At 33.4% G+C, this 19,124-nt stretch overlaps 1 protein-coding gene across 2 annotated transcripts in view; it reads right to left on the reverse strand.

Moving 5' to 3' along the window:
* The window catches only part of LOC129806443 (G1/S-specific cyclin-D1), a 56,544-nt gene that overhangs the window by 17,180 nt on the left and 20,240 nt on the right, over positions 1 to 19,124 (reverse strand). For both annotated transcript variants that reach the window (XM_055855036.1, XM_055855037.1), the window contains one exon: positions 15,129 to 15,297. In XM_055855036.1, the coding sequence (XP_055711011.1) occupies positions 15,129 to 15,297 (169 nt within the window). The remainder of the gene's footprint in view (positions 1 to 15,128; positions 15,298 to 19,124) is intronic.

Below are 19,124 nucleotides of genomic sequence, written 5' to 3' on the forward strand. Positions count from 1 at the left end.
AATCCCATCCTCAACATCTCACATGCAAATGAGGTCGTGCCGAAAATAACAATAAGCTATTGGAATTTTTCTTGTGCATTTTTCGTGTGGTTATTAGCTTTGGCGCAGCTCTTTGAGGATTGAAAATGCCTATATAAGAGAGGTATAGAGAGGAGCCCAAAACAGTCCCAGACGCCGCTTACGGATTGGAGAATGAGAGAACAAGACAAGGATTTCTTTTTCCAGGCGCGCGGTTTACGATTGTAGATCAATCTCACTTGTTCTTTTCCATCTTCTTCTTCTCCCTTGACTCTGACCAAGAGAACACACCTTCCCTCCCAGCCCCCAACCATATACCCACGACTTTGGTCCTAAACTTGTGGCTGCTGCACAAAATATTTCTCGGAAATTGTAATTTGATTTAGTGTAGTTCCTTCTCACGTCGTCGGCGTCTGTTGGTGTGTACAGAATCTCTTCTCAGGCTCTCTTTTTTTTCTGCCCTCCACCTCCCCTTATCCTCCTTTGTTTGATAGAATTGTTATCACCAGAGGAATTTTCTGTGTAATTTTCTTAACATTCCATGTATTATGTAAATCATACGCTGCGGTTGAGGGTGTTTCCAGCAGTGAGAGTGAAGGAGTTAACATGACCATTCAGACAATTTGCAATCAAATCCAAAGTCAAGAGATCTTATTTTAATGTTTTATGCACTAAAGTGAAACTGACTATCGTACTGATCTTACAAATTTAAGATAAAGAAACGTTGTAGATTCATGTGTTAAATCTACCCACGAATCAACTTCCTTTTGATCGTTTACATCTGACGGTGTTAAAATCGGGTTTTTGAGCTTTTATCGAGTGAAACTGTCTGTGATATGTTACCAAAATAATGTAATTACATAAACTATAGATTATGATCAGTTCTAACTAATTAAACTTCAGTAAATGATTATTTTTTAAACCAACTAGAAATACAATTGAAGTGAATGATTATCTTCATAACGAGTAATAAAGAAGAATTTGGGTTAAATTTATCACAGAATGGCGTATCAGTCTTGATTTAAAATAAAGAAAATGTTGTACTATAGGTGATCATAGTTTAATGTGTTAAATCAACAGATGTGTCTACATCTTTTCAATCCTTTATATTTGATGCAAGTGCAATTGGGTTTCGGGAATTTTCAAGGAAATGTTAATTTTACCCTGCAGTATTGATTCGAAAACGGTGTAAATGTTACCCTTTTAGGTGTATTGGGGGTTAAAGGTACCCTTAAAAAGTGCTAACCAAATATATGGAAACGGCATTTCCTGGTGAATTTTCGTTTAGGATTAGCAAAATTCACCTATCGGTTAGCATTTGGTGCTCGTTTGGAAGGCATTGGATTCATAACCTCAACATGGCAGTTGTCCTTTCTCTGCATCTTATAGAAGTATCGCAGAAATCTTATAGAAGTAGGTAGTGAAAATCGAAGGAAATACATTCCTAGAAATGCCCTTCACAGATTGCTCAGGAGACTGACAGAGGGGAGCGCCTCTCCAGATAGCAAGGGACCTATCAGATTGGCTACTAGAATGTGCAGAGAACTTGCATCATTATTACAAAAGTACAATTGCTGAACAGAGCAGATTTCCCGTGTGAAATTGCAAATTCTTTTCTTAATGTTATTTCTAGAACGTTTTTGATACTTGGTGTTGCAAACAAAATGCATTAGAAGATCAACTTTTTCCTAGGTGTCCGACTTTTCAAATTTAACCCTAAAGTGTGGTGGTTCAACACACGTTTAGTTTATATTTATATCAGCGTGTGTTTTGGGATCTCAATGGGGCAATAGGCAAGACCGTTGGCTCTTGAGCGGTGAGATCTCTGATTCGACTCTCACAGCTATGAGTTCGAGTCTCGCCACGTGCAAGCAACTGAATTTATAGAAAAAATACATTTTTTACTGTGATAAAACGTAATAAAATGTACCATCTCTGCCCAAAAAACTTCAGAAGCACGGCAGAAGCATTTACTACGGAAAAAGCGTTCCTGGGCGATCTACACTGAGTGAGAGAAATCCAAAAAAGTTAAAATAACATTTCGGAAATGTTTATTTTAGGTGTATTAGGGGTTAAAGTAACCCTTTTTTTATGTTAATTTTACCTTTAAAAGGTGTAAAATTAACATTAAAAAATTTTGATATATTTTTACACGTAAAAAGTGTCAAAGTTATGAGGAAAAAAAGTTAATCGCACCCCCGTTTTTTCTCAGTGTACGGTCAGCAGAATCTTCCAACACGGGGCGCATTGTAATAATTACATTGTAATAGTATATACATTGTAATAGTAATAGTAAAAAGTGTCTCGGCACGATTAATAATAATAACGTGTAGTGTTTCTAAACATAGTGATTACAAAGTAAAGAAAAAGATAACAAGGATAAACGTTGATTTGCTTTTTACTGTGATTATTCATGTACAGTTGCTCAAATTTGTATTTCGACAAAACGCGTAATCTGAAAATGTGTAATTTAAATTTTATATAATGGTAAACTGTGTAACCAACTGCGAATGATTACACAGTTGTGTACATTTTCTTACATGTTTCGTGTAAGATTAAACAGTTTTCAGACAAAATCTGTCCAAATTACACAGTTTTCAAACAAAATACGTACAAATTACACAGTTTTCAGACAAAATGTGTACAAATTACACAAATGTGTATCAGTACACGATTACTAATATGTAAAATTTACAATGAAAATTATGGTAAAGTAGCTGAAAATATTTTACCGTGTAGGGTATTTTCGAGCCCTTCTTTTACACCCACATGTATTGAAGCAACACATAAAACTCATAATTGAGTGTTTAGCATACACATTTAAATTAATGGAAGAGTGGTACATTCTCCTGAATTTATTCTGCAACAATATTTCTTAGTTTATGCAAACTAGCTTAATAACCCTGTCCAACTGAATAATTGTTGCAATGGATCATATTTATGGTGGATGTTATTTGACTCTTTGGTATGTTGCGTGGCTCATGCATTCCTTATGCTCAACATCGCACCAAAAGTCCTCTATTTTGTGGTCAGAGATCCATCTGTACTGGACCCTAGGAATACCAACTTCTTGACTCCTTTTAATGTCCAATTGTATGGACACCTCTTGGTTTCTCCCTCTCTCTGATCAGTTAATCTTATACAGCTTCTTTGTGCGTTTCTCTTTTAGAGAGGATTTTTTCACTCTGGCAATTTTCCCACACAGACCCCAAGCCACCGACACTTGACGTCTTGGTGGGCAAATTCAGTGTTTGGAGAACACGAAGAGAGCACAATCATCCCGCACCAAGGCAATCCGGTCGCGCGGGATGATGGAGTTTTTGCTCTTCGAACCCATTCTTCAGCCGAGCCAACATTCACGCACCATATTCATTTATATTTATATAGATTTTTTTCGTATTAATGCTCAAAACAGCCACCGACCTCCCTCATTTCCAGCCAACACTGGGAAAAAAAGCACCACATCTCAGGGACACGCGGCCTCAAGAGGATTGAGCTCTCTTCCCTGTTCTCGTGAGATCACAAGGATTGAATATTCAACAAGTGGGCATTTTTGCATTTTTGCACCAAAGATCACTAATTACCTTTTTCTTAGGAGTGATCATCATGTTTACATTATTATTGTTAAAGACTGGATTGTGTTATTTATGGCAAAATATTGTTTTTCTCCTGCCCAGAGGAGGTATGTCAATGGATAGTATTCTGTCCCAAGTACAAGACAGTTGAAGTTTCTTGAAATTAAAACTAAAAAAAATTCATGAGAAACCAAAGAGTAGAACGTATTAGCAAAGAGGTAATGATTATTTCCAATAACAGTGGAATCTATTTTAAGATCTTCTTTTTAATATGTCCCGAGGCTAAATTCTACACATAATTGTTAATTTTGCATTGAATTTGCACAGTTTTATGTGTTTATTACCTATAGCGATCTGTCTTCAAAAAACTCTTCAAATTTTAATTTAATGCAGTAAATAAATGTCTGTATTTTCGCGTGATTTGGATTTAGAAACGCAAATTTTGAGGTTATGAGAGATATTTTCGAGAACACATAATTATGGAGCCCCGAATGGGGCTAAAATATTATGAAACAGAGGTTCTTATTCTCTTATTTGATAAAAATAAAAATAAAAAATCATTTTAGAATTTGAGGTTATAAATGACATAACCACAAAAAACGTATTTCTCTTCAAAACAGTTCATTTAACAGTTCATTCTCATGCCATACTTCATAACATTTTAGAAACATTAAAAATATGCTAAGCGAATTTATATTGTAAAATAAACTTTTGTTCTTTGTCTTAATCTTTGAGGTTAGGGGTAACATAACCTCAAAGTTTTGAAATTAACGATTTAACAAAAAAAAAAAAAAAACAAAATGGCGAATCTTGGAAAAATTACAAATGTATTAAACATGATGAATTTAAATTTTAAATAATCTTTTAATCTTTGTATTGATCATTGAGGTTAGAAGTAACATAACCTCAAAGTTTTCAAATTAACAATTTAACCAAAAACCAAATAAATGAAAATCTTGGAAACATGAAAAATATGTTAAACATGGCGAATTTAAATTTTAAATAATCTTATGTTCTTTGTCTTGATCTTTGAGGTCAGGAGTATCATAACCTTGAGGTTAGGAGTAACATAACCTCAAAGTTTTCAAATTAACGATTTAACCAAAAAACAAAATGAGGGAAAGTCTTGGAAAAATTAGAAATATGATAAATATGATGAATTTAAATTTTAAATTTCAATTTTTTCTTGTTCTTTGTCTTGATCTTTGAAGTTAGGAATAACATAACCTCAATGTTTTAAAATTAGCGATTAACCCAAAAAAAAGAACAAAATGAGGGAAAATCTTGTAAACATTAGAAATATGTTAAACATGATGAATTTAAATTTTAAATAATCTTTTGTTCTTTGTCTTGATCTTTGAGGTTAGGAGTAACATAACCTCAAAGTTTTCAAATTAACGATTTACCCAAAAAACAAAATGAGGAATCTTAGAAAAATTAGAAATATGTTACACATGATGAATTTAAATCTTAAATAATTTTTTGTCCTTTGTCTTGATCTTTGAGGTTAGGAGTAACATAACCTCAAAGTTTTCAAGTGAACGATGCATCTAAAAAAAAAAACAAAATAAAAGAAAATCTTCAAATTAGACAGAAAGTCTTTCCTAAAATGAAAGATTTTTAAATTTTCCATTCAAGAAATTGCTCTTCTAGGTTATGTACCGCAAAATCCTGATAGAATTTAACCTCCCAAGCCTTAGAGTGCTCAATTAAAACCCTTTCGCCGGTTGACTATTGATGACAAAAACACAATTCATTCATGGCAATCACAAGAATGCGCTAGTGAAACAAAGAACACCATCACCAATGGTTAAAATATCAAAATTAACCAGATTCCATGAAGAGGAGCGCATTCCATCCTCTTGCATGTACTTCTAAGAATCCACCCAAACGATAAAACGGGCATTTAAAACTGCTAAAAAGTACATGGAAAATTTGCTGATGCTAAGTGCGCGAGGAGTAGTGTTTATCAGTTTGAACTTGGATGCATGTTGTTGGGCGACAAAAATTTTACAAACATTGTATATGTATCTCTTGGGAATTCTTTCTTGGGACTCTGATTTTTTCTCCAAGTGCTTTTTTTTTGCAGTAAACATGAGCTCAACATGCGCACACATACAGCCAAAGGAACTACGATGAGCGACGATTAATATAATTTCATTCATAAAATTTTGCCGGACGCAGACATCCGTTGAGGAAAAAAAAGCATCACTGAAGCACTCTCAGTGCATCCAGAAGTGGAGGAACAAGCCGCGAGCGGAGAGTGTGGCAAAAAAAGGCGAAAGACTTTGGGGATTACATGGAGAAGGGGTTATCTGAGGGGATTCCTAAATGAAAAACAAAAATGCGAAATAGTAGAATCAACCAAGATCATTTGAGTTGCTCAGAGCAAAAAGGGTCTATCACATATGCTTTTTCCTATTAAAACAGTAGAAATAGAAATTTTCACTTAAGAATATACTTCAGTCGAGTTAATTTAATTTGCAGTGATACTGTCATTTTGGGGTAGTAGTACTACTTTTGTTAGATATATTTGACAGCAATGGGAAAATAATTGTTTAAATTATTTTTTTAGCAAATCTTTTTAATTACTTCAAAAGATACTAATATTATAGTAAGGTGAGGTAACTGGATCGTTTTCCGAACAGTGCTACTTAAACGCTTGTTTTTAGACTGATGAAATTCTTTTTTACACTTTTTTAACTTGACTAAAAATTGTATAGAAAATATCAGTTATTTTCTATTAATATATATAATACATTTTGTTTGATAAATTCCAGTTAAAATATTGTTATTTTCCCTTAAAATTACGACTAAACATTTTTAGATCCATAAACAAGTCATAATATAATCTATTTTTGAGTGAAAATGTATAAAACTATGTCAAAAATTTCTAAAGTATATTTATCTTACATATTCATGCCATTATGTTCACATAATGTCGTGAAATTGTATGAACATCATGTTCTGATTTTGTGAAAAAAGTTTTTAAAGTTGATTTTGTGAAAAAATTTGTGAAAAAAGTGATGTCTCACATTAATTAGAGTGTTTAAATGCACAACCGTATGCAGAAAAATCGAGTATACAGATAGAAGGCATTAAATTCGTCAAAGTAAGTGCAAATGATGAAAAAGTAGTGAATTAACACTTCGTTTGTGAGAGCTAATATTTTCTTCCCTTAATTGCAGTGTACCGCAAGTACAAGCATTAGGACAGCTTCCAGATCATTTTTTATGAAATCAAATTGCAGAATGAGTGCCCAGAATGCAGAAAAAGTTTATCAAAAGCATTAGGGTCGGAGGAACGTCTGTTCGACAGGGAACCCCTATTGACACTTTTGTCAAAATGTTGAAAATTATTGAATGTATCTAGTAAAATATAAGTAATATAACGGGTTTTCTGTAATATACCTTTTACTATAAACAGAGATGTTCAAATTTCATATCCCAAATGGTACAGAGTAGGGTGTCAATAGGTGCTGACACGAGTTCTTGAAGTGTCAATAGACGTTCCTTTCACCCTATCTTTCAGTGTTTTGACATTTTTGCTATATAGTGATATTATTGTCGTAAGAAGTCTACAAAATGTAAATATGATATACGACATCTTGTAAATATAATCACTAAAATATATAAATGTGTTTTATTTTCTGCTTTTCTTACTTATTCGGGTTACAATACCTTGATTTTATTTTATCAGAACAAAATGAAGATTATGGCGTGGAAAAATACAGAAAACTGGCGACGCCAGACTCAAATTAATGGAAAAATTATACACAAAACATTGCAGTGCAATTATATTTGACCAAATTAGTGTTTAAAGGGCTATATTCTATCAATACACGCAGTAAAAATTTGAGAACCATAAGTTTTTTAAATGATGTAATGTAAAAAGCAATAAATTTATTCAACTTTGTTGTATTTAATTTCTCAGCTTTCCCTTAAGAATTTCAAGTCGGGAATGAAATTTTGTTCACTAATATTTTAGCCTCTAACGGAAAACAATTATTGCATTAAACTTTCATACGCGATAAAAGTGAACGAGGCACAAAAAATGTGACTGAATCGTTGAGGATAAATATTTATTCATTTGAGGAAAATATTTGACCAAGTCTTAAAGAAAAATGGACAAGGAATGACAGTTCTTCAGTCGATAGTTATAATATTGGTATGACAGAGTGATTATATTTTATTTAGTCATAAACAATACATTTTACCGTACACGATGACTTGATTAACTCTAAAATAAAAAATTGTTATATTTCGGCTATAAAAATTCCCCATTCACCCGAATATGGGCCTGTTTTATACGTTTATATAGAAGAAATTTGTAAAGTCTTCGCCATCATTTTCGTATAGATATCAGACATATCTACTCATTTATGGCGATAAATGCTCCTTGCATTCAATTTGCGTATGATGTATAATACCATGGTAAGGACTGGGTTAAAATACTAATTTCCACTCATTTCTGGTAACACTCATTGTAGAGCATAACAGAACAGTGAATTTTTCTCTTTACCAATATACTTCAGTAGAGATAAAAATTCTATTTGAAATGATTTTTTAGCCACGCCCCTTGCTTGGTAAAATCAACAAAAGTTTTTATAAATACAAAATTATGCAAAAGTTCTAAAATGAAATAAAGTTGTTAAGATACAATAGCATTACAAAAAGTTAATTAACAGTAATGCATTTTAGCACAGAGCATAGTAATTTTAACAAATTAATTGTTCCGAGTGTTGTATCCTCCCAGAAAGGGATTAAAGAGTGCAATTTGCGGCACCATCACAGCAAAAAATATTCAGCCTCAGGGGCCCCCATTGCTTTAATACAGTCTAGACGCGAGTGAGAGTGCAAGATGAGAAATTGCAAATCTCAACGCAACATCCAATGGTCATGGGCATTTGTTATGTAATAATTATCTAAGGCACATAAACAGCTGACACTCATTATTTTCGCACACATCTCACCAGAAGCAAAATCACATACTAAGACCGCGTCTCCAATTGAGAGACCACATCTTTGCTCCAGCAGCCTCTTCTCAAAAGATCAGCTGCATCCGTTGGTTGTTTTTGATCTTTTATGGTCGCTCACTCTCGTGAAAATTTCACACTCTCCCCCAATTTTTTATTTTCGTATAATATTTCTGTCAATGGGGCTCTAACACTCTTCAATGAAATTCTGCCAAAAAATTCTTATGAGCTGATTCATCATCATTTTATGAGTGGAACCGAGAAAGAGCCCAAGTGACACTCTCCCGGTCATTATTTGGGTAGAATTAACTTTAAGTGATTCACATCTTGGTCCCTTTTGTTCCCATTACCATCAATCATTTAGCTCTTTCCCGCAGCTTTTACTTCTTTTTTTTGCATGGATTACCAAACTGGTACAATTGAGGATGTTGGGAGACATTTATGCCAGAATTAATATGCATTAAAATTTAGTGCTCAAATTTGGGTACTATAAAGATCGAGGAAATTTGCACCGGATAACCCTAATTCTAGCAGTTTTGAAAATTGATATTTTTAATGAATGGTGAACTGCTAGAATGTTTTTCTTACTATACATTGCTAATTACAGCAGTTTGATATTGTTTCTAGAGAAAATTTTAAGGAGTAGGAGACATATTAAAACTGCTAGAATTAGGATTGACATGTACGTTTGATTGTAAGCAGAATAATAGAACACATGGTATGCGTGCAATTATTCTCTCCAGCCATGATTGACTACCTGCTTTCTGTAAGCTTTTCTTTAATTCTAGCACTTAAGGATCGTTTTTACCAATCGGATTGATGCAGATCATACTTAAGTGGCTAGAAGCAGAGGACATAATCACCCGAATCTATGCTAATTAGGTATATACACTCGGTCCCGGCATTACGCACTTCTGGATTATGCATCTGACGGGATTATGTATATTTGTCTACCATTGAGAGTCAACTTGTGAAATCATTCTTGAAATACGCCTTAATGTATACTATTTTGTGACGCGGGAAATTTGAAAACACTGCTTATTTTTCAGGATAAGACTTAAATTTCTTTTATTAAGGTAAAATTTTTAAATATTCTAACAATTTATTGAAGAACTCTGACCAAAAAGTACTGTTTCTTAATAAGCAAAGCTTTAAACACTTGAATCTTTTTGTTTGAACTACTTTTACTCCGCGCGAAAATCGTTCTACTGCCGATTTATTCAAAAGAAATCTCCTGTGGGCATGCAAATTTTCTCGTTGCATAATGCCCTTTAATGTGGTTTATTTCGGTCCCGAAAATGTGCTTAATCCCGGGACTTAGTAATAATCCTACATCAGATTTTTTAAAATGTCAAAACTGCTAGAATAAGGATTGCTTTATGCATTGCAAATTAAATATACAGCTTTGCGTAAAAATAAATGCTACTATAAATTATAACATCTATTTGAAATAAAATAAATAAATGTGAAGTCTGATTTAAAAAATTAAGCAAAAGGTAAAACTACTAGAACTATGGTTTCTATATGAAACGATAACGGTTTTATGCTATAGTATGATATAGTGATATGGTGATATGGTGATATGATATGGTTTCTATATGAACGATAACAAAAAAATCTTGTTATCGTTCTTTTCGTGAATAAAATGGATTCCAAAACTGCTAGAATAAGAATTGTACTACGTAACTGGTACAGAAAATTTTGTTATATACTTTACAAAAGCATCCTAATTACAATCTTTCAGCATTGAATATAAAATAAGGAAAAAATCTTGTTATCACATATTTCGTGAATAAAACAAATTCCAAAAGTGCTAGAATAAGAGTTGTCCTATGTAACTCAAACAGAAAATTTTGTCATATACTTTACAAAAGCATCCTAATTACAATCTTTCAGCATTAAATGTGAAATAAGGAAAAAATCTTGTTATTGCTCGTTTCGTGAATAAAAGGAATTCCAAAACTGGTAGAATAAGAGTTGTCCTATGCCACAGTTATGACATATTAGATATTAATTACAACCGCCTAACATTAAAAATATCAAATTGGATAACGATCTCTGCCAGCTCTCGTTTCCATTCTAGAACATATTTAGAAGCTGCTAGAATTAGAATTGGCCTGTGAAACTTACATTGAAAATGTTGTGTATATCTAAAACTATCATGTCCATAGCATTTTGTTACTAAACAAGACCTGTAGTGTCGTCCTCTTTAATTTTATAAATAACACTAAAATCAAAACTGCTAGAATCAGGGTTGCCTCATATACCCGTTTAAGGTGTATTATTTGGGATTAAAATTTTAAAGATAAAAGAATTAAAGGGATTGTTTGCAAAACTTTCCGATTGATCCGAAAATGGCGTAAATATTATGCTTTTTAGGTGTATTAGGGGTTAAAGTTACCCTTTTTCATGTTAATTTTACCCTAAAAAAAGGTGTAAAATTAACATTAAAAAATGTTGATATATTTTTACACCTAAAAATGTTAAAGTTATGAGGAAAAAAGTTAATCGCACCTCCGTTTTTTTCTCAGTGTTAAAGTATTTTGAATTCTAAGAACACGAGGATAACTTTTAAAAAATCCATTGAGCAAAAAAGTTAAGAGAACCCTAAGCCCTTGTACAAAGTCTACTTCTGAGTGAGACAAATTGGTCTCATTGAGAAATGGTCAGTTCTTAAGGTATGGTCTGAGTTGGAGCACCTCTTCCACCTCCCTCATTATCATCCAGCCCATTTTTTCTCCCTCTTCGAGCGCGCGATTTTTCTCGGGGAGGTGCAGCAATTTCATCTTGTAAATCTCATTAGCGGCCTGGTAAGTCTTTAATCTTTCTCCTCCTCCCAAAAAAAAAATGCCAACCAAGTCAGGGCATGAGAACAAAAAGAAATAAAAGAGATCCCAGTACAAGTCAATCGCCACTTAATTGTGAATGGATTTTCGAAATTGATTCCATACAAATTGGCATTTTTGTCTTTTGACCAATATAAATATATATTAATTCCTCCAACTCACAATCATCACGCGCGCGTACATTCGCGCATTTTTTTGAGAGTTGAAGGCCCCTAAAAGAGTGGAAGGAAATCGCGGCGACAAAATATTCCCACACATTAATTCTCTTCTTTTAACGTGTTTTCATCTCAATGGTGAGTCCACCGCCTCTTACCCCACTTCCCGGGACAAAATGCCTTACATATATATATACCACTGGAAGATCTTCCACATTATATGCTTATATATGTTATGGATAAAAAATGAAAGTAAATACAAGAATGCAGAGTTATTTGCCATAAGGATCACGTTTGACTCGATGTTTTAGCTCACTTTTTTTGCCCATGACCATCTCTCTTCTTCTTCTTCTTCTCCTCTGTCGTTTTTGTGTGCCCCTCGCGGGCCACCAGATGAACAACTAACCATCGCCAGAGACTTCTCTCATTCATATATGGGGAGAAGAAGAAATGACTGAGACTAAGAATGAGACTCCGCAACTGCTGTGTATACACAAAATATCGCGCAAGAGGCCAACAATTGGGGATTCAGTAACCTACATAACATAGGGGCCCTATACCGCTTGAAGATTAAGCTAATTCAGGGATCTAAGGGATTCCTATAACCTAGATAAGACCAGATTTGAAATCCGTAACTTCTTACTTTTAAACACCGACTTGAAAAAACGGTAGTAGTTCAGGAAACCGAACTACTCCAGTAGTCATACCGCTTAAAACCTAAAGAGGTCTTCAGACTAGGGGTTTAACCCAGTTTAATCCTGTCATTTCTCTTTCATAATTCAATTCTGAAGTAAATCTTCCAAAAAACTCTGATAAGAAATTAGGGTAGACCACATGCCTAAGCCTTAGGTCTGAAGCCCGTAAAAGTTAAGTTCGATCTCCTGGATTCTAATATATAAAGAGGAATAATTTCCGAATACAAAAGGTCAAGTAAATAAATTCTCGTTTGTTCGTTTTCTGGAAGCCCAGCAAAGATTAGTAGATCAGTAGCCCTATACCGCTCTCATTCCAAGTTAATCAAGAATGTTTGGGGATCCCAATCATTAAATATAGGACACTTTAATATTTTGAAGACTGTTCCTGATTATTTTCCTTATAAGACGTAATAGAAACTATTCTTAGTTTCCGGAAATCAAGCAAAGTTAGTAGCCCTATACCGCTGTGATGCTAAGTGACTTATGAAACATCTAGGACTCTAGACATAAAATATAAGATAATTTGAGAAAACATCCTAATTACAATCTTTCAGCATTAAATGTGAAATAAGGAAAAAATCTTGTTATCACTTGTTTCGTGAATAAAACGAATTCCAAAAGTGCTAGAATTAGAGCTGTCCTATGTCAGAGTTATGACATATTAGACATTAAGTAATTTCAACCTTAATTAATTGGGGTTTCAAAAAGTGTCCTTTATTATTGTTTCTTTTTAAATAAATTAATTAGAATTTAAAAAAGAACAATTTCCGGAAATCAAGTAAAGACAATAGCCCTATACCGCTCGTATACAGAGTTAATCTAGAACGTTAGAAGCCTCTGATGAATAATATGCGGAATGAGTTAACACTGTATAGCGTCCATGGCTATTTTTCATATAAATCCAAAATAATAATAAAAATCTTAGTTTCCGGAAATCTAATTAAGTTAGCAGCCCTGTATCGCTTACGTATTACGTCTATACAGAAATTCAGGATTTTAAGCATTCAATAAAGCTATCGGTAAGTTCATTATAATCAGAAAAAAAATAGATTTTCAGGGATCTAGCTAAATTGGTAGCCCTGTACCGCTCACGTAACAAGTTAATCAAAAATGTTCAAGGTTTATAGTCATTTAATTTAGAAGAATTTGACATTTTAAAGAGTGTCTCTATTAATTTCCGGTACAACGTTATAAAATTACTAACTGAGTTTTTTGTTACTCTCTTTTCAGAAGGGTTATTTAGAAACTCAGCGAGCTGTTTATCGTCTTTGTTTTTACTAAAATTAGTCTTAATACATTTAAAAGTGAATTAATATGTAAAGGCGAATTTGACTTAAATTTTGGACCCCTTGTTTGTAAATTTGGACACTTTGGTTGTAATTTTGGATACAACCAAAAAGCATTTTCTCTATTGAGAACCATTTTCTCCATTGAGATGTAAATAAAGAAGCTTCTTGAGGTTTAAAAATGTTAATAACCAAAAAAACTTCTACTAGGGAAAGAGCTCATAATTTTGGACAGGATGCTTATGAGCATCAATGTTCCAAGTTTGAAATGCGATATTCTCAAAACTAATTGATATTTTTTGATACTCTCTTTTCAGAAGGGTTATTTACAAACTTGGTGAGCTGTTTATCGTCTTTGTTTTTACTAAAATTAGTCTTAATACTAATTTTGGACACCATGGTTCTAAATTTGGACATTTTGGTTGTAATTTTGGACAGATAATCCACCTCAATAGGATGCCCATTGTTCTCCAGTTCAAGACCCTATCTTACCAAGTCCTCTTTCTGTTTATTCAAGGGAACTGTAGAATGTTACAAGAAGCCGGGAAAGTTTCCGTATCATTCTTTAAAGTGAGTTGACTTCGGTACTCCAAGTACGCGCGGATTCGCGCATTCCCTGACCTTTCCGGGAGCCTTTTAAGGCTTTTCTCACTACAATTCGGTCGGAGAAATGATGCTTCTCGTCGATTTTTCGTTTCTAAATCGTTCTTGTTTTATAAACGTTTTCGTACTACGAAACCCATCCCCTTTAGTCAACGGATCAGGATATCAATTATCTCTTTTCAGGGAGTCCTTTTTTAGGTTTTTAGGACAGTTTCACTTGATTGATCAATCTATCTCGGCTCTTAATAGAGATTCCTTCAAGGGTTAAAAACGGTCATGAGCGATCAAAGTGGACAATAAAAACATTTTCCCACGATTTGATCCACAATAATCTCTCTTTTTTTTCTGCCTCAACGAGATTCTTTAGTGAATTACTGAGGCTTGTGCTTTAAATCTTTAAAGGTCCAGCAAATGGAGATCAGTTGATCGTGACGAATGGAGAGTCATCAGCCCCTGGGTATGTACTAATAAAGTGTCTGTTCGCCACCCCGCATACAGGCCACAAATGTGTGGCCACCAGCACAGAAGAATTTCGCGATTAGAGGTGTATTGAGCTTATAGTTGAATATTTTTTTTTTTATGTTACTTCACAACGAACTCTGTATGCTTCTTGCGAAAATGCTTTTGCGCTATAAGCTTCTCGTCTGTTATACATTATGTAGAAGAGAAGAGACTTTTATATGAAAGACGTCGACGAAACTCTTACCCGACCTTGACCGCATCAGTGTCCGTGAAGTTTTGAGTCTTAGAATTTGATTAAACCACTTTCCGGCGACTCTTTTTTGGGCAGCCACGCAGAAAACTCTCGCGAGTAGAGTTCTCTGCAAATTGGGCCCCCCTAAGAACATCCATGAAAAATCTTATATTTCCCCGGATCAGTGGACAGTGGTCAGGGCCAGGGACAGGATAAGAAGGGTGGTAAAAAAAGGAGACAAGAAGGAGAGGTAAAGTTGAAAAAGAAACTTTGGTATTTACCTTGTGCAGCCATCGAGATGAATGTCTGAGCGTGTTCTCGCACTTTGTCCACACGGATATTCATGGAATTCTTGATGTTGAGACGTGTGAGAATGTGCTCGAGGAAATCCAAAGGAGTCACCACCGAGATGTCCCATTTTAGCGTATTCAGCACAAGCAATTCCCAATTCTGTAAAGTAAAAGAGAGACAAATACCACTTTCAAAGCACGCACGATAAAAGTTAGACTCCTTGAGATGGTAAGAATTCTCTCCTGGTCCGGAGAGATCTTAGGAGGATGCTTGGACGAAGAAAAAAAAGAACAACAAAATAAGCACAGAATCACAGAGAAATATTTGTTTATCTTGGTAAATAGGGAATGAAAGATACCGAAAATTTGTCTAATAGCATAAAGAACCATGTTCATCTTTTTTCAATAGATTCTCCAAAGACTCAAAATTTCATGAAAATTTCACAACGAAAAGTGTTATAATTTATAACAGTTGCAAAGAACAGAACCGCAAGCATAGAAAATGCTCAAGCAATCTCAGAGCCCACAGACCAAAAAGGTTTTGGTGTAGGATATGTAATACAACTTAATAAACTGCTATAGGGGGAGGCTTTGATGTTTCGCACATACGCTACCATCGGACACTTCGAATTTCTCCGGTATTACTTTATAACTTTCACTGATGGCTATATATTTTAGTAGCTAGTCTTAAATCACACCTTTCCTGAAAAAATTGGGAGTCTAATCCTTTTCCCCTAGTTTTAGGAAACAAAAATTAAAAACAGGTCCAAAACTGTAATTTTGCTGTGCAATATTTCATACGATTGTGCAGAATTAATATCACTTTTCTGAAAAACTACTATCACAGAGGGTAGAAGGGTTATTAGGAATCAGATTTAAGTAAAAATCTTTTAGGCTGAACAGGCACTTTTTGTGGGTGGAACAAAATTCACAAACTTGACTCAGATTCATCGATCGCACATAGAAGACATGGCTTCTCTCACATTTTCCAAGAAACTTCATTTTAGATGCGATCCCTCATATTCACATCTATTGTAATCTACCGATTTGATCCACCACTAAAAAGGAAAACTTAAAAATCGTAAAGTTGATAAACAAGAAGTAATTTGACTCAAATAGGCTGCAGTTGAGTAATTATTAAGCAATTTTGGATTTCTTTGATATAAAAATATTTTTCAAGCTTGCACAAACTGAATGTGCAATGAAAGAATCACATCTGCAATAAGCTCATACAGTTTACAACTGCTTTTTGACAATCTTTGACATAACCTCACTATTGTGTTGTTTTGCATGACAAAGAAAAGAAATTGTCCGTAAGAAGATGTTTTGTGAAAATTTTAGCTTGTTCACCTGCTGAAGCTCAATATCTGTGCTAAATCCCGATTCCTGCAGCTGCAGGAACAGAGAAATCTTCAATGATGCGCATTCAAACGTTTTTGTGCATATCCGGCTCCGTGGAGGAATGGTGGAATCTTGTGTGGTCTTCTCGCTTGCTGAGTTTTAGTCAATTTTTAGCTTTAAAAACTTATTGATTCGTGTAAATTTGGTGATATTTGGACTTTTCAAGAAAGTATTCATCAGATTTAACCGTTTCCGGAGTGAAATTCTCGTAGAATCAAGCAAAAAAATGGTTTTTAATGTCAATAAAACATCTCTCAGAAAAGTTCCAAAAAAGTGATATTAAAATGTTTTATTCATTATAAAAATGGTTTAATCAAGTAGATTAGAGTTCCCTTTAAACAATGATGTGCAACTTTTAGTGTCCGGTGCAAAATTTACGGTGAAAATGGGGTGTTCAATGATGGCGTGAATCGTGTGCGATAATAGAAACTTGATTCATCTATCGGACAAATCGCCATTAAATTTTCATTTTCCTCTGGAGGAAAATCTAAGGATTTCCTGGGATTTTGTTTGGTGGGATTATGAACCTTATAAGTAAGACATTTTTTTGGCATAGTTGGAGAATCCATACGGTTTGCATGGTAGTCAGAAAAAATCACTGAACTTGAACATCATTTTTGTGTGCGAAAGTTCAAAGCCTCCCCCTACTATTATTTTCTTTATAACATGATGAAAAATCTGCAAATACTGCAACTTAAAAATCATAAATATTAAGCAGAAACAAAGACAGAAGAATCTGAGGAAAAACTTTACTCCACTGATAGATTCAGGGAAATTTCAACTGTAACTGTTATAATTTTTTAATTGCGTCCTGATAATAATGAAAAGAACAGACAAGCCTTGATTGGTATACTACGTTAACTTAATTTAAGAAATTCTGTAGTATTCTACTAAGCCAAGTAGGAAAAATTATGCTTTTCGAGGTGTTTCAAAAAACACCCAGTTGCCCAACTGTTATAATTTTACAACAACTAAGTCCTTAAATATATTCCATGAGGGTATTTTTTCATTTTATTGATAAGAACTGTTTTAAATCGACCATTCATCAAAATTTCTGTTAGATTTCGTTACAAAATGTTATAAACTGTTATAAAATCTTGCATTTGAAATACGGATAGTTGAATACTTGTATTCGATAATTTTATGATTTCATTAAAGAAAGGTACATAAAACATTTTGTCATACGACTTTCAAGTCAAGTCACGCAAATTTGATACAACAATTGCATGATATAATTTATAACAGTTTAAATATCCTTGAAAAATAAACGAATGCAAAGTTATATATATCTTTTTTTAAATGTCTGTAAAAATCTAATTGAATTGATAATCTAACCCTGAGATAACAGGTATATAGCGCTTATTTGAGAAGCACTAGGCCAAGCTCAAACTGTTATAAAAAATATATTTCTTTTCTATTTCTGTGTAATTCTAGAATATTAGCAATAGGTTTCCTTGAAATTGCATTATAAGCAAGCTCCCGACTATAAATAAATTATTTTCGCCATATAGAGCAAAATTTAACGACTGTTATAATTGACATATTTTCAAAGCAGTTTTCCAAAGCAGTTTCAGTCAATACTAAATACTGAATGCAAAATTCAGAACAACAAATATAAAAAGAATAATAACAACACTGTAAGATAATGCAAAAAAACATTTAGCACAGTTTGTGGTATGGGACTATTATTACAGATTTTAATTGTAAATTACAGAACAGGAGAATAAGTGTAGTATTCTTAGAGCATTGCATGACAATTGTAAGAAAAGTTCAGTGATCAATTTTGTAAGTTCTCAAATTTCCTAAACTTGTCGTAAAAGGAATTTAAAATGTGTTATAAGGCAGCTATTAGAAAAAAAATCCCTGGGAACTGTTATAAAAGTCATGTTTATTGTTAATTTAAATTGATTTATAGAGAAATATAAGAGATTTTTACCTCTTGAACAATAAATTATTTGGGAAGACAAATTTATTTGCTTTTAGTAATCATTACAATATCAGAAACTGTTATAAAACTGATATTTGATAACTGAGAGTGTTCAATTCTCATCATTTGTACACTTTGGCTTTTCAAAAAAACAACTGAATATCCAATAACAATGAAAATTTAGTAGTATGTTGATATTACTTTTATACCACAACTGTTATAATTTGTAATATTATGTTTGAACTAATTTTGTTGCAATGGACAACATTTGAGAATTGTATTTAAATACAATTTAAAATCCTCTTGATCCTCATTCGAATGAATTTAGAATATACTATAAGATTTGTATCGTTAGAAAATTTCTCCATTGAAAACTGTTATAAAATCCACATTTATTGTTAATTTTAATTAATTTATCGAGAAATATCAGAGATTTTCACTGCTGTTGCTGTATGAAAAAATGAATCGAAAAGTAAAATATAATTCTCTTGTTATTTATAATAGAGTTTTCAGAAACTGTTATACAAAGCATATGTATTAATAGTGTTTAGTTCTAATCATTTGGATATTTTGGACTTTCTTGAGACCGATTCAACATCCATACCGAAGAGAATTAAGAATAACGTTAGTACGATTTTTATAACACCTGAAGAAATTCA

The sequence above is a fragment of the Phlebotomus papatasi genome, chromosome 3, assembly GCF_024763615.1.
Source record: "Phlebotomus papatasi isolate M1 chromosome 3, Ppap_2.1, whole genome shotgun sequence".
Taxonomy (NCBI): domain Eukaryota; kingdom Metazoa; phylum Arthropoda; class Insecta; order Diptera; family Psychodidae; genus Phlebotomus; species Phlebotomus papatasi.